This window comes from Pollachius pollachius (genome assembly GCF_949987615.1).
Source record: "Pollachius pollachius genome assembly, chromosome: 17".
NCBI lineage: Eukaryota > Metazoa > Chordata > Actinopteri > Gadiformes > Gadidae > Pollachius > Pollachius pollachius.
In genome coordinates, this window is record NC_136950.1 from 8,003,222 (window position 1) to 8,028,774 (window position 25,553).

General features: G+C 41.5%; 2 protein-coding genes across 2 annotated transcripts; both read right to left on the reverse strand.

Moving 5' to 3' along the window:
• Window positions 1-1,658: 1,658 nt before the first annotated feature.
• On the reverse strand, window positions 1,659-17,091 carry LOC307088530 (ADP-ribosyl cyclase/cyclic ADP-ribose hydrolase 1-like; the record flags this gene model as incomplete). Its single annotated transcript, XM_079754461.1, has 8 exons — window positions 1,659-1,716; window positions 4,336-4,419; window positions 4,508-4,594; window positions 5,112-5,185; window positions 5,891-5,973; window positions 6,138-6,267; window positions 9,538-9,664; window positions 16,928-17,091. The coding sequence occupies 8 exons, from the start codon at window positions 17,089-17,091 to the stop codon at window positions 1,659-1,661; spliced, it is 807 nt and encodes a 268-aa protein (XP_079610587.1).
• Window positions 17,092-19,810: 2,719 nt separating this feature from the next.
• Window positions 19,811-24,081, reverse strand: LOC307088528 (TNFAIP3-interacting protein 3-like). Its single transcript, XM_079754459.1, has 9 exons — window positions 23,992-24,081; window positions 23,218-23,290; window positions 22,530-22,601; window positions 22,369-22,434; window positions 22,095-22,229; window positions 21,878-21,970; window positions 21,595-21,675; window positions 20,765-20,890; window positions 19,811-20,562 (listed from the first exon to the last, which is right to left on the reverse strand). The coding sequence occupies exons 1-9, from the start codon at window positions 24,069-24,071 to the stop codon at window positions 20,422-20,424; spliced, it is 867 nt and encodes a 288-aa protein (XP_079610585.1). The 5' UTR covers window positions 24,072-24,081; the 3' UTR covers window positions 19,811-20,421.
• Window positions 24,082-25,553: the final 1,472 nt, after the last annotated feature.

Below are 25,553 nucleotides of genomic sequence, written 5' to 3' on the forward strand. Positions count from 1 at the left end.
TGCACTGATGGAAATGACAACACGGGGCACCCTTAGGGGGGGGTTCCAACTTGTTGTCATTGAAATTATCCTGAGAGGGAGACGCAGTCACTGCAGAATAGTCATTGCTGTAGAGTAAAGTTTGTGAGCCCTTGGGGGCCCTCTGGCGTCCCGGGGCCCCAAGCAGTTGCCTGCCTTGCCTGTTCAGAAGCAGGGCCTTTGACTATAATATGCTACTAGAAATATGCAATCCATCCAACAATAATTGACCCACCTTGCTGAGATCAGCAGTGATGGATATAAATGGTTCACTTGCTCGGTGTTCGTGGTGTCAGGGATCAGTTGTTTTTCCATCGGTCTGCTGTCAAACCTGAGGAATGGACGTGTGTGTGTAAGAACCAACGACTCACATGCGTGTTGTATGACCGAGTACCCAAACCAACTAACCAGCTTTGTGCCAAACTTCACGAAGACAATGTCAATGACAATTATCTAAATATTCCACAATTGAGAGGTGAAGTAAGTTACTAAACGGTCGGAAATTGCTGTCTACTTATTGCACGTGTCCGTTTCGTTCTCCCGCCCCCCACTAGAACTTGAATGAAACCTCCAGTCCGTGAGTGAATCCAAGGTGAGGCGCAGTGACTTCATTGTAGGGTATAAATAGGATCGAATGTGACGTCAAACCGGCAGTCGCCCCCCTTGTAGCCCCAGCTCAGGTGTCGCCGAGCACGCGCCCTGTACCTATTTGAACCTAGGATTGGGATTCCCTCAAGTAGACTACCGCGAGGCGGTTATCAGGGCGGCTGCCGCGCGGCGGGGTGCAAGCACCTTTATGGTCATATATACACTGAGACAATGAACATAGCAGGCCATATATGAAATATCCAAAAAATGTCAGTAAAATAATTGTATTTTCTTTTGTTTTAAATCAATCTATTATTATTATTATTTTTTTTTTTTAAGTCTTTCGATGTTTTTCATCGAAACATGTAAAAGCCTCTGACCTATAAGAGGAATATGAAGGAGAAAAACATATTGAGCGTTATAAGGCACTACGTTCAAGTTCCCGCACACATTTTGGGGTAAAAAACATGAGTTTGATTGAAGTACCATGGCCTCCATCGACCAGGCTATGTGCTTTCTATTCATGACACACAAAAAACAAGTAAAAACGCAATAATGATTATGAAAACCCAAAATAAAGGCTTGCGTCCCTTTTACTGGATTTTTTTCCCGCTAAAGTCATTCAAGTTGTTAGCATTATTCATGCAGTCATTACACAATACAATAATTTGTTCACAAGCAATAACTTGATACCCGTTCGATAGCCTAGATTTTAAAGCCCTATAAAGAAGTTTAATCTAAAATCCAACATGATTTAGAAGAAGCAAAAAAGTCGGTATTCGTGTGAACCAAAAAAACAAATGTTGAGACATTAGCTTGCATTCAGTTTTATTCGCTCCATATTGAAACAAATAATTGTGGCTAAATATTGATATTTTGACAATTTCAACCATTTGTAGCCAACAACGTTATTTCGGGCTGCTTTTGCTAGCTTACTACGTATTTGGAACAGCAGGTACATGGTGGTCGAGGACAACATCTGGAGATTTAGGCAGGAATCGCTCTAGAAGGACTATTGGAACGCAGCCTTATAGGACTAGCAGATGAGGGGTTCACCAGCAGGGGACACAGGATTTGTCCTGTTTCTTCTTGCAGGTGAGGAGCTCAGACCTGCAAGACATGGAAAATCATCTGTTTACGAATCAGCCATTTAGCAGAGACACTTAAATCCTAAGTGACCTAAAGTGAATGGAAATATACATGCAATTAAAGAGCAGATTTGGGGAGATTGTGGTTGGAACTCAGATCCCAGAACATACATACATACATACATACATACATACATACATACATACATACATACATACATACATACATACATACATACATACATACATACATACATACATACATACATACATACATACATACATACATACATACATACATACATACATACATACATACATACATACATACATACATACATACATACATACATACATACATACATACATACATACATACATACATACATACATACATACATACATACATACATACATACATACATACATACATACATACATACATACATACATACATACATACATACATACATACATACATACATACATACATACATACATACATACATACATACATACATACATACATACATACATACATACATACATACATACATACATACATACATACATACATACATACATACATACATACATACATACATACATACATACATACATACATACATACATACATACATACATACATACATACATACATACATACATACATACATACATACATACATACATACATACATACATACATACATACATACATACATACATACATACATACATACATACATACATACATACATACATACATACATACATACATACATACATACATACATACATACATACATACATACATACATACATACATACATACATACATACATACATACATACATACATACATACATACATACATACATACATACATACATACATACATACATACATACATACATACATACATACATACATACATACATACATACATACATACATACATACATACATACATACATACATACATACATACATACATACATACATACATACATACATACATACATACATACATACATACATACATACATACATACATACATACATACATACATACATACATACATACATACATACATACATACATACATACATACATACATACATACATACATACATACATACATACATACATACATACATACATACATACATACATACATACATACATACATACATACATACATACATACATACATACATACATACATACATACATACATACATACATACATACATACATACATATATATATATATATATATCCCAGAGAGCATTGAAGCCCAATCACAGAACTTCTCTGTGCCGATGATCAGGTTATATTTGCCAACTCAGCAGAGCATACTCTCCATTTACGACAGCACCTTTAAGCAGTAAGGAATGTGTAACCCAGTAGAAAATTGGGCCCTGTTATATTATTTTATTTCCATATCATATACTTATTTCTCAAAGTTTCCCCTTTCTGTACTTTGTCTGTACTATTCCCTTAATATTGTATTACCTGTTGGGTTATTAAGCTGTCCATCAGTGATTTTGCACATACTGGAGTCTTATTGGCTGTATCTAAGAATACAGACCTCCTAATGGGTAGAGGGAAATAAGCTCCGCCTTTCATGTAGCTGTCGTCAATGCGCAGCCAGAACGCTTACACCAGCAGACAAGTGAAACAAGCTGAGAAAACGAGTCAAATTGTAGAAAGTGTCAGATATAAAACTGGATAAAAAATGGAGTGGAAGTTGAAGGGAAACAAAACCGAAGTGAGAGAGAGGGAATTCATGACCAGGCACCGGGAGTTTTATTATTTTCGGCTGAGTCTTGGCTAGGTTTTTTGGATTCCTTGGAAACCCTTGAGAATCTGGATTGAATTCCCCTTGACGAAGGGGTGGCGAGCTAGTGAAGATACCTCCTTATCCAAAGGAGTGGACCGCTATCACCTGTGCCGAGGAGGATACCAATCTTCCTTTACATCCATCACTTGAGCATATCAGGTGAAAGCGCTCTGAAGTGCCACACATGACCAATTGACTTTTACTTTTTGACTTCAGACTTGACATTCCCCTTTTTTGACTAAAGTATGCTGAACTGGCCGAACCAAGGAAATTAAAGGAACACTAAGTAATGAGTCTTAAAGGAATTTATTTTTGTTTTTATTTAATTTTTTCCTTATGGACAATTTTCAGCCATTTCATGGTGTTTAAAGATAATCGTTTCTGACCTAATGTTAGGGACTAAATTGTGGAATTCCTGAATATTCTTGATTGCACTGAAATCTATTTTATTATTTTTCTACAAGGTTGAATACAGTTAATCTAAAAGTTGACCTGTGGCTCCAGTTAATCATTGTGTTGTCATTTTATTCTTTCCCTCCTTACGAACCTAGTGACTAGTCCATATTTGAATACTCTACTGGCCATTAGGGTTAAAAATGCAAATATCATATGATAAGACTGAAACAATGGTATTTAATGATGATGAAGGATTAATGGACCTAGAGAGTTTGATAAGCTTTAACCTGCTGGACCGCAGGTTAAAGCCGGAGCACCCCAAGGCCACTACTGTGTTTAGCGGGAAAATATGAATATGATGATGATTATGATGATGACACACATACACACACACTTACTCTGTCTTCTCCGTGCAAATATACTTGATGCTAGGTGTGAGTTCCTTCTGTAAGTTCTTTAAAGATTCATCCGTACAGTTTGCCCTTTGAAAGAAAGTAAAATTGTATGTTTATGCAACAAAACTACTTGTATATTTAGGAAGGATTAAGAGATCTTAGTAAATATCCTTACCCAACGTTGTCCTTGGTTACCAGGACGACAGTGAGACTCTTCATTAGGTCGGGTGTGAAATTCTTGACTTCGATGCTGCCAAAAATACTACAAAATTACAAAAACAAAAAGTTAGGTTTCCTCATTGAGAATGATAGATACCTGTCTTATAACAATTTATTGTTGTATTACAACATTTATTGAGTGTTTGTGTCAACACGGTTGAGGGGATGTGGCCACTTTCAAACCAATCAAAAGCTGTTTTATTTAGGAGTAAAAGGGAGTTTTGCCAATGAAATCCTGAATGAGCAAATTGCGATGCGCCTACTTTTTGTCCTGCCTTATATGCTGATTATTTTTTCAATATGTAACATTTCTCTGAGATAACATAGAAAAGAGTTCCAGGAACTGTTAAAAACACCCTGTTTAGAAAATAAAAGCCCTGCCTTGTTTCCTTCGAGCCGGGCTCTAAACAAGGTCATTAATGAATCATGGCTTCAAGCTATGCTGGTAATCATCCCAAACAGTGGTTGTTGTTTGGGAATGTCTACAGCTATGCCCAGGTTATTTTAATCTGCAAGCTAGTTGAAGTGTTACACGTCATTACGTTAACGCGGTAACTCACCTGGTAGGGCTGAAGGGGGTATCTCTGGAGCCGTCGAGTAGGACGGCAGCATCTCCGCAGGCAACCGCTGCAAACTGAACCATGCAACATGTCACATGCATTGTTATCATGACCAGGGGCGGCCATGACATTGGTTGTCGGTCAACCAGCGAGTCAGTGGATCTGACCAGTGCCAATCAGCAAGATGTGGCGGACTTGAGGAGGAGGTGGAGAAGCATGCTTTAAAAAGCATGCTTCAACACTCATTCAGGGGTCTCCCGGACCTCGGGCGTGGAGAGACTGGTCTTCGTTGGTGACGTGATTCCACCCGGATGGACAGGAGTCACAGGACTGTGGATTCCTCCCAAGATGTTTTTGTTATTTTGACTGGAATACTTTGTTTGGTTTGAATAAACATACCTTTTTGGCTTAAGCAGCAGAGACGTGTGCTGATTGGGGGGAAGGCAGACACACTTATGGAGCCGGGTTACCACAGTGTGTACGTGTATGTCAGTCTGTGGGTCTGAGTCTGCGCGTGTGTGCATGCGCGCGTGTGTGTGTGTGTGTGTGTGTGTCTGTGCGTTTCGCCAGGCCAAGGAACCAGAACTAAATAATTTGTACTGCCTTATACTGTATACGATATGCAATAAATTATCTTGAATCAGTTGAATCTTGATATTGTCTTGTAAAGAACGTTGTAAGCTGCTTTCAAATGGTGCTACACAAGGTAAGCTATGCTCATCTTATCCATTCCAATGTAGGCTTAAACATTGTGAGTCCACTGTCTCGTGATGACGTACCTCAGCAGACGCTCTGCTCCAGAAGGATCTGACCGGGTTGTTCTCACATTCAGTCCAGCCAGGGCACCCAGAGGTGAACGTTTCTGACACAAGAGAGGCAGCGAGACAGACCAGAGCATGAGAATCAGATGTTTCAATATCATTAAACAGGAAATAAGGTGGCGGGACTAAACATGAAGGGCTTTATATATATCGACACTATATACATGTGTACTTTAGTATTGTATATATGGTAGTGGTGTCTTACCGTTGCTCCCCTTCTTCCCACACCAGGTCTTTTCGTCCAGTACAGATCCCAGCATGGTCGTCTCCAGGGTCTTGTAGCAGTCCCCTGCCAACTGATGGGCCATCTCCTTAATCCCGCTCCAAAACAACATCTGGGACACACACACACAAACATATTATGTATAATACTGCACAACTACGGACTGCCTTTATTGAAGACCACCACATACATGGAAACCAGAGCACCCAGTAAACGAACACGTCACTCTCGGTGACGGTGGCGGCAACGATGCACACATGTCAACACTCAACAACACACAACTAATTAACTACCCCAACCCATTAACCCCACTCAACCCAACAACCACACTGTCCCCGAAAGGGTCCAAACCCCCCAGAATCCCTTGCGCAACTGAACGAGCGCCTACACCTGCGGTCGCCACAATATATATATATTAAGTGATTTCAGAATAACGGCGTGTGTAGCTCCACGTTTTCGCCACCCTTTCACACGGCTTGGTAACCCAACGGAGGAGTGTCGAAAAACGTGTAGGCTCAGCACGTTTATTTAGGGACCTTGCCCAACTTTTGGCGGTGGAAAAGCCAATATCAGTGAACCGAACCGCACCGCTCGGCGGAAACGGCATTATAAGCGAACAGAGCCGCACTGTACCTCAACGAACAGTAACGCACCGCTCGGTGGAAACGAGGCATACAAATGAGCGGGGTTTGTTGGTTCTCGTAGCCTCGACTTGAGGGGATAACCCCTCCCTCCAGGCTGCTCCACAGCAAGGGCTCCTGCTTATTGGTTCATAGCGCAGCCATGCGCTATGAACAGACGTAGGCGGGATCCAGGTCCCTTAGCTTGTCACACCCACTCAGAGGAGGACTTTCCTCCTCTCTCCCATTGAACCCCATGTTATTCAACGGCCGCCAACACTTTCAGGGAAATGAATGAGAGTCAATGGAGGCTGAGGGAGGACGTGCTCCCTACAAAAACAAAGCCATTAAAGTAGTCATATTTAAGGGCATTAATTCATTACACTAGTCTGGGCAATCTACATTTATTATTCTCAACAATGTTAAGGAGGATCTTCCTCCTTCTCCTCACTGGAGAAGCCTCCACTGATATATATATATATATATACATACAAACAAACCTACATACATACATGCATACATAAATATATACACAAGCACACACACGCACACACACACACACACACACACACACACACACACACACACACACACACACACACACACACACACACACACACACACACACACACACACACAGGCACGTAGGCAGATAGCCTACGTGTGCAGGGAGGACTGCTGCACTTCTGCACCGCTCGGTTCTGTCATCCTCCTCCACTGACCGCCAGTGGCGGATTTAGGTGGTCAGTGGCCCCTAGGCTACTATTTGTGTGAGGCCCCCTTACTGATCACATAAATTAACTACATTTAAACCAAAAAAGCTTGTGTGTAAAAGCGTTCAGGGGAATATCACATGGCCCACGGGCACAGAGTCGGCGCACTGGCATACACAGCTGCTATAGAAACAAGGGTTAATTCGCTTTACCTGCCGCGACCATGTACTTCTGTGGACCAACCGACTGACCAACCGATCGAGCTAAAAAGGCATTCACAGGGTATCTGCAAGCTGGTAACAGCGTTAACATCAGCAGCAGTATTTCATTTACGGTACTGAAATGTACCTGCGCGCATACTGTTGTAATTATGGTAAAGCGCCCGGCTGATCATCGCCGTCTTTACACAGCAACATCACAACATCCTTACAGTGACAAAAATCGAACCGCTGTGCAATACTCGAATAAAACAAAGCCATACAAATACTATAAACACAGTAGCAGGACACAATAACAGCCATAATGCCATCGCAGCGGAATCATAAATACATTTTCTTCTGTTTTGCCCATCGTGGATCTAGTCAATCTTGAACTAGGGGCAAATTTTTTAAAGTCTGCTATATCGATTCATATAACAACAAATGGAAACACTTGAGCTTTCTGCTTTTTTCAACATTTTGGCGCTATGCTGTCCAAAAGCCGTGAGGTAGTAACAAAATTGACCCACAAATCTACCCAATCAGCTGTTTCATTTTTTAATGTTTCTAAATATTTATCATTTGTAAGCTTCATCTATCAAAGACTTGATAGTAACAGTCGCAGTCCCCTCTCAACGGAGGACAGATACACAACGTCAGAGCAGGAATGTTGTGTGTTTTTAAATGTGTAGGCTGTATCCAAATGTGTTGTTTTTTAGTCCAAGTTAAAGTTTTTTAAAAATGAGAGCAGGTCATTGTAAGGCTGAGCAATAATAATTCATTCATACACTATATAAACGCTAATATGATCAAAAGGTTAATTGCAAATGTGATAATTTAAAAGCTTATGGTCGTTTATCAGTGTAATCACTGCTTAGTAAAGAGGGTGGGGGTCATGACTCATGTCACTCATGCAGAACACAAAAATCCTTAAAAAAAAAGACTGTATATGGTACAAAGTAGTTTGCATTAAAGTTATAATATATTCTCATAAAATACAATAAATCGATTAAAGTACAACTGCTTGCTGACTCACTTAACATAAAAAGCTTACTTATGTCAAGGAATTGGAACAAATTAGTTGAAAACACCTGTTTATGAACGACCAGCCTATGTATAGCCCAGGGGTCGGCAGGCACGCGTGCCACCACTGGCACGTGGCAGCATAATCATTGGCACACTTATTAAAAAAATTCACCGCACAATTCGGTAGCATACTCATTACTACCGATTTTTTTTGCACTTTATTCTGTTTTTGGGGCATTTCCTCTCAGTGCAAATATGTTTAAATGAGTTACTGAAAGAAGTGTTCTGAAATGGGATCAATTAATAGTTTTTAAACCTATGTTGTGAGTAATACAGAGAGAAAATATTTAAAATATTGTTGAAAGTGTTATGTATGCATTGCCTTCACATGGTTTTGCAAAGCTGTACATGTCTTAAAGATATTGATGTGGATGGTTCCAACATTCTCATATATTCTGTTTTTTTACATTTCTCAAAGTAAATCTGTAAATTCTGCAAATATGTTTTTGAATGAGTTTCTAAAAGTGGTGTTTTAAGATGGGATATATGTAATTATAATTTGTGTGCCCATGTTGCAAATATAACAACAACAAAAAACATTTAAAATGTTGATGCATGATTGTGGACTATATGGAAATGATACAATTCCAGGTCTTCTGGAAATGTTTTTGCTCATAATTCAGCTTAATATTTAATATATTGTTGTTTAAGGCACATTCATTAACGAAAAAATCTCAAACTGGCACTGCATCTTGGAAAGGTTGCTGACCCCTGGTATAGTCTAACCATGAGTTAGATACAGTAGTAGTGTGCTCAGGATATTTACCTTGTTGCGCTTGGGCAGAGGAGGCGCGACGGACAGCAGGGGATCGTAGGCCTCCGGTGGGACCTGACAGGGGTCCCGGCCCACGTACGCTTGCTCAAAGGCACTCCAGACCCCCACACAGTCAGTGCTTCAAACACAAACAGAGACTGGTTAGAGTAAGACAGACCCTGAACATGGCCTGCAGAACAATCTATATTGTATATTGACTTAAAGTTGTAGGGATCGATGAAAGATCACACCCGTTAATTGTATAATTTGATTTGAGCAATTTCTTTTAATAAATACAAATATTATCAACCAGACACAAACCAGGCCGGAGATTCTCGGCCCATTATTTGTATAAATGTTTTATTGAAACAGAGCTTAGGTCACTTGATAACAAGTCAATGATTAAACAAATCCTAAAAAGTAGGACCACAGATTAGGCTGCAGAGAGGAACCGCTGCCCATAGAGGATTGGTGTCGATGCAAAGGATAACTCAATCAGGACAAGTCAACACTGTATAATCAGGCACCTAGTCAGAACCCCTGGCTGTGGGATCACGTGACCTCAAGCTTTGTCATGCAGAGGAACCACGCATGACATTATCACAATGTCAACAACGAGTATAAAAATATAGAACCTGTTTTTACATGTTTTTGTGCCATTTGCAGATCTCATAAAAAGTGCTGGGTTCATTTTGATTTCTTCACTGTTGTTATTATTGTAAAAGTGCGGCAAAGAAAGTGACAAAAGGGACACTAGGAGCCAGTTCGGCTGTTCTCCTTGTGTTTGGTGACTGACCAGGACATGAGCAGGTCGGACAGCATCCAGGGCGAGGTGTGGTGTGTGAGTTAAACGTCAACATGAACTGAATGAACTTCACAGATCACTCATCATTTATAAAGCATTTCTCCTATACACATTAGTAAGCAATACATCATCTATTATCAATTGTTAATGCAATTATGAGACGATGGTTAATAAAGATAATTAAGAGAGGGTACATTTATGATACACAAACTGTTTCAGGGTGATAATAATGCTTTGCAGGCAGTTAATTATGCTGCATTTCATGATTAGACCAGGTTGTTAGAAAGGAATGTGTGTAAGCTATCTAAAGTGGTTCATGGAAACCCGACCAATCCGGGACGCGCAATAGGCGGATCTACAGGAGGGCTCTAAAGAACCCTGACCCCAGAGCTGCCTAAATAACTGAAGTGTCCTCATAAGAAAAAGAGAAAAAAAAACGCCACTATGTCCTCAAGCATCTCAAAACATAAAAACAACATTAAATGACCCAAAGATGTTTAATTGGAAAAGCAATCTTAGGCTCCTTTCCCTCATATACTTATCCACTACCCTGCATCGAACGCACAAAGCGGAGTTCAGACCTCTCTGGCCAACACAATGAGTCTGAGTGCCGTGCACTGCTGCAGCGCAGCCCGGCAAAGAGTGAAATGACTGTCCTGTCCTAAGTATAGCAGCATTCAAAACTTTGATCGCGATCGACCTGTCAATCGCAAAGGTAGTGCGGGTAGATTGCGCGACATTCCAAACGTTACTTTATAATTAAACGAACTATTTCAAGACTTTGCATTACTTCAGCCAAAGACATTTATGTGCTATCCATTTAGGGAAGATGTTGAGTTTGGTTTAGGCCTCCTCGCATCAAAAATTGCAGCATTGATCCCCTGAACACGTATGCAGCTGAGGAGGAGATTATGATAGTTATTGAGCTCAAGTCCAGGGCTCATGGACAATTTGGAAACTAACAAAGGAAAAGTTTCCAATCATGATGAAATGTGCATCTCCTTGACTGCATTATTTGACTCTACTTATTTATGCAAGTCAGCCTTTTCCCACATGAAGATTAATAAGTATATCAAATACCATTCCATGAATGATGGTAATTTGGAAGCCGGTTTGAGATTAGCTACCAGCAGCTACTTTTCGGACTTTGCAACCCTGGCTGACTCTATTCAGTGCATTTATTTTTTTTAATGTAGATAATATTGACCTGGTAAAGTAGCGCGCAGGCCGAAAAAGGTAATGTCCGTTTCCCCTGGTAAAGTTTAAACCAACCAATTCAACTTCTAATTCATTTTTTTTATTAATTGAATGTATGCTTAAGGCGATTGAGCATCAGCAATAACAGCATGTCCATTAAAGATCCCATGGCATGAAGGTTTTCTAACAATAATATGAGTTCCCCTAGCCTGACTATAGTCCCCCAGTAGCTAGAAATGGCATTATGTGTAAAACGGGCAGTAGATATCCTGCTCTGCCTTTGAAAAAACAAAGCTCAGACGCACCGATATGGATTTTTCTACAAGTTACCTCCACTTCTCTGCTATGCCCGCCCCGAGAATTTGGCCCACCAATGAGGCAGGGCTCCAGCGGGAGACGATTGCCGGCGACAATCCCTTTCTCCTCCATGTCGTGGTTTAGTCTACTTCAGAGTGATGAAATTATTTAGATATAGAGCTCCAGGTCTCACAACCAGAGCGGAGTGTTCTGGATTATTCACAGAACACGGCCAAAGGCTGTATGCGCCTTGCCATTGCTATAGATCCAGGGTAAACGTAGCGCATGGTACCGTGGCCGCAAGCTGCTCAGGGTCACACCCCCGCCCTCCTCCTTGACCCGCCTCTCTCCTCCTCATTTGCATTAAAGCTACAGACACCGAAACGGCGCTGTGAGACAGAGGTATTGAACCCCCAACTCACATGTGGGACGGGACGCCACCAAGGAGTCAGTTGGTCAAAAAGCAGGAGTCCGCTCAGAGAGTTGAAGGTTGCAAAAAATGGTGCCGGTTTATTTACAGTGTCAAAAGTACAAAAAGTCACACAAAAGAATACAGCCTCTCGGCAAGCTGTTGCATATCAAATGCCCGACCCCTTTCCCTCACCATGTCTCTCCATTAAATAGGCCTACCAATCAGGGCCGATTGGGAGAAACCACTGGGATAGGTGACACATCAATATAACATGATCAATCAAACACCAAAGAATAATAGCCCCAACACTATATGTTCATCAAACGCTTCATACAAATATACCCACACACACACACACACACACACACACACACACACACACACACACACACACACACACACACACACACACACAACACAGTCTTTGATAAATAAATCACACCAACCATAACGACACTCAGAAGTACAAACGCTACCTCACCACCCCCGCCATTAGCAACCCAAATGAACTGTCCCGGAACAGAAAATAAAGCCCTGGTTCCCATGCGGCACGCATTCCCCATGGACCAGTTTGTCGGACGGACAGGAAGAAGGGTAGTTGACAAACAAATGTATGTGTGAATTATCTAGCATGTTGTAAATAAATGGAGTGTATTAAACTGTGGTGTGTGGTTGTTTGTAGTGTGGTGCTATGTTTGTATGCAAAAAAGGTAAAGGTCAACGGCTAAATGGTACCATCTGAGGAAATGCGACCCTCGCTTTTCACAGGCGCGTTTGGGGAAAGATCAATGTGTGACTGGCTCGTAGTGGCTGTAATTCTGCACCACGGCTGAATGTTGGGAACGTCTTCAAATGCTATGTTAGAAGCCCACTAATACCTATATTAAAGCATCCAGTCATGCCATGGGACCTTTAATAAGCCAAAAGTGAAACGCTCGCTCATGGTGTGTAGAAGCATTTGGCCCGATTATTTTTGCTTTTATTCAAGACATGAGGGGTTTGATACAAATAACACCCCTACCAACAACTCTTGCCACCCCTTTGCCACCCCAAGTAAAAATTTCTAGATCCGCCACTGTCCTTAATTGTTTTCTCCCCGAATATTAAGTATTATTCCATGGGCACAGATAATCCGTCACACATTAACAAAGCCTTGTTTGACTCAGCAGATATTCACTAAGGATAACTTCGCTGACGGTCCGAACTCCAGCCACTAATGGGCTTGTGTGATCTCAGCCCGGGACTGGTGCCAACACACAAGGATGAAAGTGAGGGCTGCAGGAGAAGCCGTGCAGGGATGATAAGGATCTCTTTGTTTTCTGAAAACAACACTACAAACAACTTCAACCTGCCCAAGGTCTCCCACACTACACTACACCTCTCCTCTGCCCCCTGAACTGGTACACTCAAGTCCCTGATACTTTCCTATCCGTTTTACATGGTTCGGGCCCCATCATGCCTCCAGGACCTGCAACCCGTCCTCTACTTCATGACTGCCAAACGCCGTGCTATACTCCATCATCAGGCTTACGTGGAAACCAGCAGCGCTCAACAAAATCGAGATGGTTTTGTCCTGGCGCCACAATGAAAGGAATGACATGAAGAGAGCCGAGGCCTTCCTCCGCCGCGGGCCGGACACTTATTTGCTAAAAGTGCGTCTTGGTGGATGACGAACATGAAGTGTTATATGTGCTTAGATTGTTCTTGCACTTTTTCAGGGTGCATGTAAACTTGTTGAACTAAATTTGTGTGACTTTGTTTAGACCAAAGCGTCAGATAAATGGAATGGACTTTGGTGACATGTATAAACATATGTCCTCCATTGTCACCATAAGTATTGTGCATTCAGCGGCAGCCAAAAGGATGTCCCTGAATGAGCCCGTGACCTAGAGGCGAGTTCAACTACGCACGAGTGTGTTATTTCCTCTATAATATAGGCTTGTTTTTGATGAGGCATGCGGCTTTGTTTGCCATGCGTCAGAATGCATTCTGGGATGAAAAACGTCAGAAATACCTGTGATAACTTCCAATGCGACGAGTCACCTGGCTTTCAAAACTCGCGGTAGTATTAGGAAAACAACTTCCTCCTGCTTTTCTGGGCATTTGCTTACGAATAATAGTGTGTTCCTGAATCCTCGGAAGCCAGCCTTCCGAGTTGCACGTGTGACGTCACTCCCGGTCTCGGCCCATTCATAGCGTTCCTGTTCGTCTCTGTGATTGTGTCATGAAATTGGCTAGTCGTTGTTTATTGCTAGCTACATTAGCCTCTTTAGCAAACCAGCCCGAAAGCAAACAACACAACTTTACATTGCATTGCACACACAGCAAGATCATGCAATGTATAAATTGGTGACCGGAATAAAGTAGCAATGTAATCAAGTGTGTAAGAGCATTTAAAGTCGACATTAAAATGCCCTACGTGGTACAAATACAAAAAAAAATAATCTCTTCACGGGCGAAGTCATTTTGTTGAGAGCATCATCACTGCTCTCGGTCTACTCTCAGATTGTCGAAAGATGAAGACAAAAAGGGGGCGTGCCTTCGAGAAATGCCGCAAGAAAGCTGGGAGATCTTCGACTTTCGACTCGGAAGTCTGGCGTTCGAGGATTCAGGAACACACCATAAGTGTGGACATAAGACACTCCCCTCAACATATCAAAACGTCAAAACACCCTGGTTGGTTGGAATTACCACGTGGAATTTCCCATGTGAGAAATGACATATCTCCTTTCAAAGAGGCGTGCCCTCTCCGGAACTATGCTTTTTCAAACAACGAGAAGTGCACCTGTGTCCGACATGACGTTGTGTGAACTTGACGTATTTCTGACTAGTTACGGCGGATGTTCTCAAGTCTCGTGCATGCATGAGCGCAAATGCAGACGATCTGAAACTCGCCTATTATTTCGGTCTAGCACTGGGTATGCACGTCAGGACCAGGGAGCAAATCACCTCTGCTAACAGACTGGTATGCAGAATAACGCAAATAACACAATACAAAAAAGTCGAGGATCGATCAATTAATAACAGCTCTTGACAAAGTTAATGATTGACAAACAACTAATCAATGTGCATTAGGGATCAACCAATATGGATTTTTTAGGGCCGATACGGATATTTTTTCATCAGCCTTAGCCGATACGCTGATACAAATTTTCTTGAGCCGACATTTGGAGCCGATAATACCCTGGAAATCAAGAGTTCTCGCGAGAGCACAATTTGAATTTGCTCAGCGAGTCACTCTGGGAACGAGCAATATACTTGTGTATATTCTGGGCCTCCCCTGGCCCAGAACATTAATCAATCACATCGATGTATCAATATAGGCGGGCCAAAAGCGTTGCTGTTTTACCGACCGATACGGCAAGAGTCTTATCTATTGGTTAGCTCCACTGGTCTGGATACGTCACTCCTTGTATTCTTCTGATATTTTCTAATGCATGCTTGGTGCCGGCCCTCGAGTTGGGCCTTTTTCATTACTCGTTGCCAGACCCTACAGTTTTCTAGAGGTGGGTCTGGATTTCCAGGCTAAGCCTCCCTCAATTAACATCATAAAAATGACACAGTGATAACAAATGTTACAATATCTCAATTTTAATAAGATGATCAGTTTATTGAACTGTCTGTAAATCATGCAGAAGGAAAAAAAAAAAAAAAAAAAGGCCGATACTGAAAAAAATATCGGCCGATACGATACACGTAAAAAACCGCAAATATCGCCGATATATCGGTCGATCACTAATGTGCATGCACTTGCAAATAACAATGCATCAATATGATCCTATGTACCAGGCATGTCCAAAGTCCAGCCCGAACGCCAGTCTTGGCCCGGGGTAAGATTTGATATGGCCCACGACTCCCTTACGAAAATGTATTATTTAGCCCGCCAACTGCCAGCTGTAATTTCTCTTTTCCCCTCATGATGGCAGCACCATTCTGGCTCAAGTGGCTAGCCACATCTACGACCCCCATGAACCCTCCCAGACCCCTCCCCGCCACAGGTAGGCATATAAGCGTTTAATATAAATATAAGCGACATATTCCTACATCATGGCTGCTGTAGCTAAAAAGAAGAAGGTGGATAATGAGGAGAGTCACTTCTTAGAGCAATCGAAATTACAATATTTCTTAATTGAAAGAATAAAAACGTATGCATTAGCCTTATTTACAAATCCAATTTTGTTGCAGTTGCTAAATAATTAAATGTGAAGAGACACTACCAGACAACCCATGCTAATGCATACGAGAAGTTCACAGGGAGCGACCTTGCAGAAAAAGTAAACACTACAGTTCAATACAATACAGATGTAAAAAAAAACACTGAATTACTGTGTAGAGACCTATTCTCCCCTTGTGGCTTGGATACGCTGCCACAACAAAAGACAATATTGTTATTATGCTGTACTAATACAGTTCATGTTACTTTGTTATGGACAAAAAGTAGTCATTTGAATTCATCATGTCTTCTCATATGAACCTGGGCAGATAGGATATTTCTCACAGCTATTTCCTTGTGTGGTGTGATCTGCATATTATTATCCAATATTTTGGACCATTATGGTCCAAATATAAAACAGGAGAGGCAGTCGACGCATGAGGTATTTTATATTTTTTTGAAAAAAGTTTGGACGCCCCTGCTATACACAGAACAGCCCACATAAGGGAGATTAAAGAAGATGGAATGTTGGCTCTACCTGTGTACCTCCGCAGTCATCTCCTCGCAGTCGTGAATGAACGTGTCCTTGAAGTTATTATTAGTATTATTTTTGCACAGCACCACCACCAGGAACACCACCAGGACCACCACCAGGACGGCTATGGTGCAGCCGCACACCACCAGCACGCAACGCTTAACCATCAAGCCGGCTTCTGAACTCGACCCTTCAGCTATCTGGGTCGATACAGCCCTTCAGGTTGACGCACTCTGTCCTGAACTTCTTCCTCCACCTGTTACTTTCTGCTCCTCTCTCTCTTGTTGCTCCTATTTATTTGGGTGAACTCTCTGGAATAGAGCAGAAACAAGTGTATACACGGTCGCACTCCCTGTCTTCAGGTTACCCCAGGTAATTGTCCCTACACTCACTACTGACCTGCTTAGGTAAATATCGTCAGTCCGAATCATTTCCTGTATAAAGGGGTCTAAAGTCTGTTCAGCGTCTTCCAAATAGTTCACCGGTCATAGCAGCCATGCATGAGCCATGCTTCATCAAAACAGAGATTATTGTGGTTTTGAGCTGTTTGGTGCTCCAGGAACCCCCTTCCCCCCAAAAGGACAAGACTGCTAGCAATGATGACTGTTTTGCTTGGTCTTTTCCCCTGTAAAGAAATAAGTTATAGGCCTTATCAACTTCTAAAACTGAATTTGAAAATGTGCAATGTACTCTGCTCTGCTCTCTCTCTCTCTCTGTTCCCCTCTTCTTTGTCGCCTCTTGTTCTGTTACATGCAAGGGCGTAGGAAACGGGGGGGACAGAGGGGACGTGTCCCCTCCAATATCGGAGACAGGCGCATTTGTCCCACCTAAAAATTATACCGATCTGTCAGGTTTCCGAGATGTGTCCCCCCCAATGTTAAACTCATTCCTACGCCCCTGGTTACATGTATAAACGTTTTACACTGCGAAATATGCCCGTCTTATGCCCGCCTTTTTCCCGGTATGGTTTGTGCGTTAACACCGACCAAGATAATATACCGGCTTGATTTCGCACCCCAATTTACCCTCTCGGACCCTACACATATTGGGGGTTTCTTTTCATGTAAATGCGATTAGACGGCTTTGCAGTTCCAGCGGCTGGACTTGGTTTTGCATCTCTACGACAGAGACAACGCAGCGATATAAACATGATTTGGTGCCGGAGATGGTAAAAGCTGCAAACTCGGCACAAATGAACTAGGTGACTGTGGGACAATATTATGTAAAATTCATAGCAATAAGGCGAAAGACGACAGAAATATATTGTATATATTAAATATGATATAATATATTTATTATTATATCGCGAGGCATGAGAGTCTTATTACTGGTGTTCACCATGACAGATGTAAATCTGTTCCTGGTCTTTGCTGTTCTGATCCTGGCATCTTCTCTGTTTCGTACAGGTGAGAACAAGACAGATTAGACAGATTAAAGTACACAACATTTTAAGGTAGACTTCAGTATCCACAATGTTTAAGATGTACGATAAATACACAATAACATTTTAATATACAACATCAGACCATTATTCATATGTCCTAATAAATGTTGTGTGGTCACAGTATCCCAAATAATCAATGTTCTTCATATATATCACATTAGAAGATTCAAATATCGAAAATATGTTCTGTCTATTGTGATTTCCGATTTCAAAGGCTCCCAGGCCACTGGAGTTTCTGGGGTCCAGGGGTTTGCAGGGTCGACCGGGGGGTCCTGGGTACGGGTGGTGGTGAGGCTCCTTGGGGTCCCTTTCGAAACTAAAACATTTCTGCTGGGAGCCAAACACAACCATGACACTCACTGAGTGAAGGACTCCAGGATGTTTACAACATATTTAGGGAGCAGGACAATAAGATTCTGGGTTCGAACCCCAAGTCTGCAGCCAACCTGTAGGCCTCCTTGAGCAAAATGCCACAACCACTACCTGCTCTTTAATCACACATATCAGAATTCAATGAAGGTAATTTTGACCTTACATTTTTGACCCCTATGGGGGAATTGACATAAAACATTTAGAGACCTGCTTACCTGGAATTCAAATTTTGTCTACGAATTTGAAAACTTTGTGCTATCAGGGGCTTAGCTTTAGGTTTTACAAATCCAATAAAATAATACATGAACCTTAGAATATTAATATGTATCTACAGATACTATTAATATGTATCTACAGATAATTTAAGTTGAGTGAAATATAGTTCAGTGTTGAGGTTGTTTCAAACATGTTTTATTAAGTCTTATGACTGTTATCATAGGTTCAGGCTAACAAGCTGCATTTGTGTAATTACAGTTACATGCTTATAGCTTAATTGCAGCAATCACAGCAAGACTTGTTAATAAGGACGATAACACTGACCGTATGCACAGTTTGCTTACTAATGACGTGCCAAAAATCTTTGGTTGATGTTTATTTTATTTGGAAATTTATCTCCCAAAGGACGTTGGACAGGACAGGAGGAGGGGCTCAGTAGGACTGCAATGACCTGCAAAGCCAATTTTGCACGTGCTGCGTATATGTACATCTCAACAACATCTACTCTTTGCTTCATTGATGCCCTTAGGGTCTTTACAATACAGACAGAAAGTTTGAAAGGACAGCTGAATTATTGAATCAGCTGAATTAAAATCATTTATTTTTTCAATAACTATGGACAAAATTGTCTGCTAAACTACGAAATAGCAGTCAAATAGTAGGAACTTCATAAACAAATGTATCCGTTTATAGTAATATTATTTTCGCCCAATGTCCCGACGTTGGTGGAATGGCTTCTTTATGACCAAACCGAAGTCTTCCTGGAAACAGGGCTAGTCTAGCCTAAAACAGAACCAGGCCCACTTCCTCAAAGGGATCCTCCCCCGAACACTGCCCTCTCACTAGCTAGCCAATAAAGTGCTCTGATTGGCCTTATTTCACAAAATATAATACTTTTCGTATTTGTCTTTTGCTGTCTACTTTTTTAATGATTTGGTCTTACAGCAGATGCTTTAATCTACAACTGCTTACAGTAATATGGTAACTTGAGATGCATATCATTAATGGGCAGGAAGAGGTTAAGGTATCTTGCTCAACAACGCCTAGAGGTAAACTGTGGACATTTGGGTTTGAAAGCAGAAACCTTGTGCTTGGAGACAGACACCAACAACTAGATTATCCCGATAGATCTGATAAATTCAGTTTAATGTCACACACACAGCAAACCCATGTGTGAGTTTACTGCAACATAACTCCCCCATGAAAGAGTTTTGAATAAAGGTCCCCTTTAATAATGTGTAACTTTTGGTTCAATATATATTTCAACAAAACACACACACAAACACACACACCGAGTGAGAGGTTAGTACAGAAAGACCTGAATGAAAGTAGACCTTAAAGTGCATGCAGTATTATTTCAAAGGTAGATGTGATTGAGGTAATCCCTGGTTGATTAAGATGTCACAGTGGTTAAAGGTGAGGTCATCAGGCCCTAGCGGTGTCAGAGCGAGGCGGTCTGGGCCGGTCAGGAGGTAGACCGGGGTGTGTGGTTGTGGATCTGCTGGGGCTCAGTGTGAGGATATGTGTTGTAGTTGTTGGCTGGGGGCGCTTGGTTTGGGCAGTTACACATGGCGACAGGTGGAGCTAGGACCGGAGCCCATGTGACCTGGGAAGACGATAGAGGAAAGAACGTTGGCCATCTGATCGAGAGGATGTGTGTAAAACTAGTAGGGCCTTAAGTGTACCTTAAAATGAACATACATTTGTTCACTTTTAATGAATAGTCATATACATTAAAAGTATATGACCTTTCAGACACCCAGCATGTTGATCAAGCTTTAATCTTGAAACTATGATGTATGTGGTACCTTGGACTTCAGAGTGTGGAGCTCGCTGTGGGTCTTTATGTACTTTTTCTCCATCTCCATGAGCTTGCCCTTGAGCCTTTCCCTGTCCTTTCTCTCCTTCAGAAAGTCTTCTTTGTAGACCTCAGCCTAAACGAAGAAGCATGGACATTACAACATTTTTCTAAAACACAAAACTCAGCAGACATTCACAGCATAGCAGACAATCACCTCCCTTCAGCTATCAGGACTGCAGAGTCTTCGACCAGCTTCCGCAAGAGACTCAAGACTCGCTAGTTCACCTGGACTCTGCACAGCCTCCCTCCTTACCCCCCAATACCTCTCCTCCCTTACTCTCCTAAAACCACCCCTCTTACGTACTTATTTTATGTTTGTACGTCCTGGCCCTTAATGTACACACTTATTGTATGTTGTACATCCTGGAATTTAAAAAGGTACTTAGCATCGTGTAGCATCTTATCCTAGTTATCTTTGTTGTATACAGGGAATAGCAATTGTAAGTGCTAGGCACTTGTTTTATGTGCTGTACTAACGGTGATATATTGTTGTCGCTTTGGATAAAAGTGTTGCTTAATTCCCTAAATGTAAATATAAATGCATTGACAACTGCCACTCAGTCGTGAGGTTATCAAATGATGAAAATGATGAAACCAACCTAAACTTTATTTTGACATAATTATTAACTGGCAATTCAAGTTTTACACATACTCTTGATAATTATGCAGCCTAGGTCTCAATGGGTCCCAGAGGTGGAGGGCCATGCATTACTGGGCCCTGACCAAAAACTGTTTAAAAAAGGCTGCGATGTTGCGAGAATACGCAAAATTAACTACCTGATGTTTCCAAACATTGACTTGTGGGTCTTCTCTGGAATCCCCCCAGACGAAACTGCTCTCAAGAGATTGTTGTAAGGCCTATACACACATGGAAAAACACAGCAATTTGTTTGCAATTTGTTATTGTGATCTACTTCAAACTCTCTGACGCGAGTTGAAAGTATTTGCCAAATCATTGAACAACTATTTAATTACTCTTGCGGAAAGCCCTCAATGACGTAACAACACACACACACACACACACACACACACACACACACAAACTATTTGAATGACTCACCTGATTTAGACGTCGTATCTCCTCCTGCTGGTGCTGCCCCCTTCTGGTTAAGTGTGCGTTCTGCACCCTGAGCTGCTCTGCGTCTGTGTGACTCTGCAACACATTTCCCGTGAGAATACAAATCAGTAATCATACACCAGTGAGCAGACATCTGTTATCAAAGGAGCTGTGGTTACGGGATCAGTTGTTCAGGGAATTCCTGTTTGAGTTAATTTACCCTTATTTTCTCTTCACTTGTCTCTTCTTTTACATCTTTCTCTTGTTCATTTTGTTCCACTCTGTTTTGGCGCATTTCTTCATTTAGTGGATGGGTTGGCTGGCTGGTTTTGGCTGAAGGTTGTTGCTCCCTGACCTGAAGATTTTACATAGAATACAAAAGACATTAAATAATACAAACACATTAAAAATTTCTTGAGTTTACAATAGGGCTCCGAAGTTGATCTTAACCTTAAAATAAAATGAACTCAAACCACAAACTTGCATTCCTTTACCTTTGCTTTGTAATACTGTGTCATGACTTTGTACTGATCCGCCCATTTGTTATTGATGGAGATAAGCTGTGAAGAAAAACAAAACAAAAATCCTGTATTACATCTCAATAGGTAGTCAGAGGTAGATGCCTATTAGTATGTGTGATTTACCCTAAATGTACCTCTTCTCTCTGCTTCCACAACATGTCCAACTGGGCCTGGACTGAGCTCATATCAGCGGAGGACATGTTGGTCTGAAGAGAGAATGGGAGGGACGGGGGAGAGAGACGGAGGAGAGAGAGAGATGGGGACAGAGAGAAGGTAGAGACAAGAGAGAGATAGAGGGAAGGAGGGGGAGAGAGAGAAAGAAGGAGAAAGAGTGGTGGTTGAGTGAAAGAGCGAAAGAATTGGGGAGGGAGGGAGAGAGACAAATGAGTGTGTGAGAGAGAGAGAAGGAGAGCGAGACAAAGGAGAGAGAAACAGGGAGAGAAAGAGCGAGACCACGGAGAGCAAGACCACAGAGAGAGATGAGGAGGGGGGAAAAGAGAGACCACGGAGGGAGAAAGAGAGAGAGAGAGATGGTTAGTTACAGTAGTGAGTGTGTTTGATGCTATCTTTACCACTCACTTCCCTTTGCACACTCTGGAAGTTTTCATGTCAAGTGTTGCCAGTAACCCAACATCATCATTTCCTGTGGCTAGGGGACAACTATGTGTGTGTGTGTGTGTGTGTGTGTGTGTGTGTGTGTGTGTGTGTGTGTGTGTGTGCGTGTGTGTTACAGTGTGTGCTTGTGTGGTTTTGATGACGACCGATTGTGAAACTTAGGTAAACCGACATGTTGAGCATTGAGTTTTGTAATCTCTTAATTACTTGTCTGGCTGGTGCTGGTGTTATGTTTTCCACACCCCCTCTGTGAACTCCATGCAGCTTCTCTCCGTTCAGCCTGTGAACGGCCAATAGATATTAACACAGATATATATATATATGTATTTATTTATTTATTTATATGTATACATTAAGCTATTCCAAATATATCATATGTACATGTATATGCAGCATTCATTTCTGCCTAAAGCCTATACAGTAGCTCTGTTGACCATTCAGCCAGGTGGAATAGTAGGAGACAGTAGTAGTAGTAGTAGTAGACGTTGTTGTAGAACTAGTAGTATAGGTAGTAGTAGAAGTAGTAGTCAAATAACCTTTTCAATACCATCAGATAATAACAGATCAATGAGATTATATGTGATCTGAATCAATGATGTAATATAATGGAATTTAGTAGAATAGATATGTAGCACAGAACAGAATAGGACACACCAGAATTGAACATAAAATAGTATAATGGATTAGAATATGATATAATAAAGAATGACATTTTAATAAAACAGAACGGACTACAATACAACGGAATATAATAAGCCTATATTATAGAATAGAATAGAATGGAGACTGAAGTTAAATAGAAGACAACATAATTTAACAGACTACACAATACAATTGAAAATGAAACCTAATAGAAAAGAATAGAGAGCATCGTTTAATCAGTCATCATCCTCCATAAGCCAAGCCATGCGTTAACATTGTGTTCTACTGTTACTATAATAGGCTACTAGAAATATGCAATCGATACAATAATTGACCCACCTTGCTGAGATCGGCAGTGATGGATATAAATGGTTCACTTGCTCGGTGTTCGTGGTGTCGGGGATCAGTTGGTTGTCCATCGGTTCGCTGTCAAATCTGAGGAATCGACGTGCGTGTGTAAGAACCAACGACTCACACGCGTATTATATGGCCTAGTACCCAAACCAAATAACCAGTTCTTCTGCGCCAAACTTCATAAAGACAAACAATGACCTAAATATTCCACAATTGTAAAGTCAAGTAAGTTACTAAACCGTCGTTAATTGCCATGTACTTACTGCACGTGTCCGTTTCTTTCTCCCGCCCCCTCTAAAACTTGAATGAAACCTCCAGTGCGTGAGTGAATCCAAGGTGCGGTGACTTCATTGTAGGGTTGGCCTATAAATAGGATCCCTTGTGACGTCGGGGCCAGCGGCAACGCCCCCCTTGTAGCCCCAGCTCAGGTGTCGCCGGGCACGCGCCCTGTACCTATTTGAACCTTGGATTGGGATTCCCTCAAGTAGACTAGACCCGCTCCCATTTCCAAAGCCCGGCTGGTAAACCCATTTCATTATCCCAACGATGTAAACGATACATCCGGTAATTTACTGGCAGCTACAGGATATCATTCATAAAAAAAAAACTACAGAAACGTGTAACGGCGGATTGTGTCATGTGCATGGGGTAGTCACACCGTGGGGTTTTCGAAGGGCTACACTACAGGCACGTTTCTCTACAGGGAGAAACCTTGACTTGAACCCTGGCTGATTGGAAATGTCAACGCTGAAAGATTTTTCATAACTATAAAGGGACGTCGTTGCGCTTTCTGTTCTCTCAAGGCTGAAACTTTGACTCAGCAGACCACGGATGCGGAAATCCGCTGAACTGTGGACTTTTGTTTCAAATGTAATACTACTGGAAAGCATCTCGAAGTAGCGATTTCCCATAAGTGTGTGTGTGTGTGTGTGTGTGTGTGTGTGTACGTGTGTGGGTGTGTGTGTGTGTGTATTCCCTTATGGTCATATGGACGCTGAAATAATGAACATAGCAGGCAATAATATGATCGCAAAGTATTCATCTAACAGTTTTCAGTAAATGTAAAATATTGACGAGTGTTTTTCTTTTTTGTTTTAATTCAATCTTTTATATTTTTGTTATTGAAACAAGTCTTTCGATGTTTTTCATCGAAACAAGTCTCTATATAGAGACCTATAAGAGAAATATGAAAGACAAAAACATATTTAACGTTATAAGGCACTATACGTTCTCGCTCATTTTTGGGAGATAACAAATGAGTGTGAATGGAGAACCATGGCCTCCATCGAACAGGCACCATGTTTTCTATCATGTCACACAAAAACAAGAAATAAAGCAATAATGATGAGAAAAATAGTGCAGTAATTCCCGTAGCATGACTCTCTTCCCCACCCGTCTAGGGTATGGGTCACACTTTATGAGCGTGTCCGTTTTGATACCTTTGCATATCTGTCATAAATCACGAACATGTCCATTTGCTGACTCACACAATTAAGTACACGAAAATTTGGCATACCTAACTTAAAATATTTGAAACTAGGCTATAG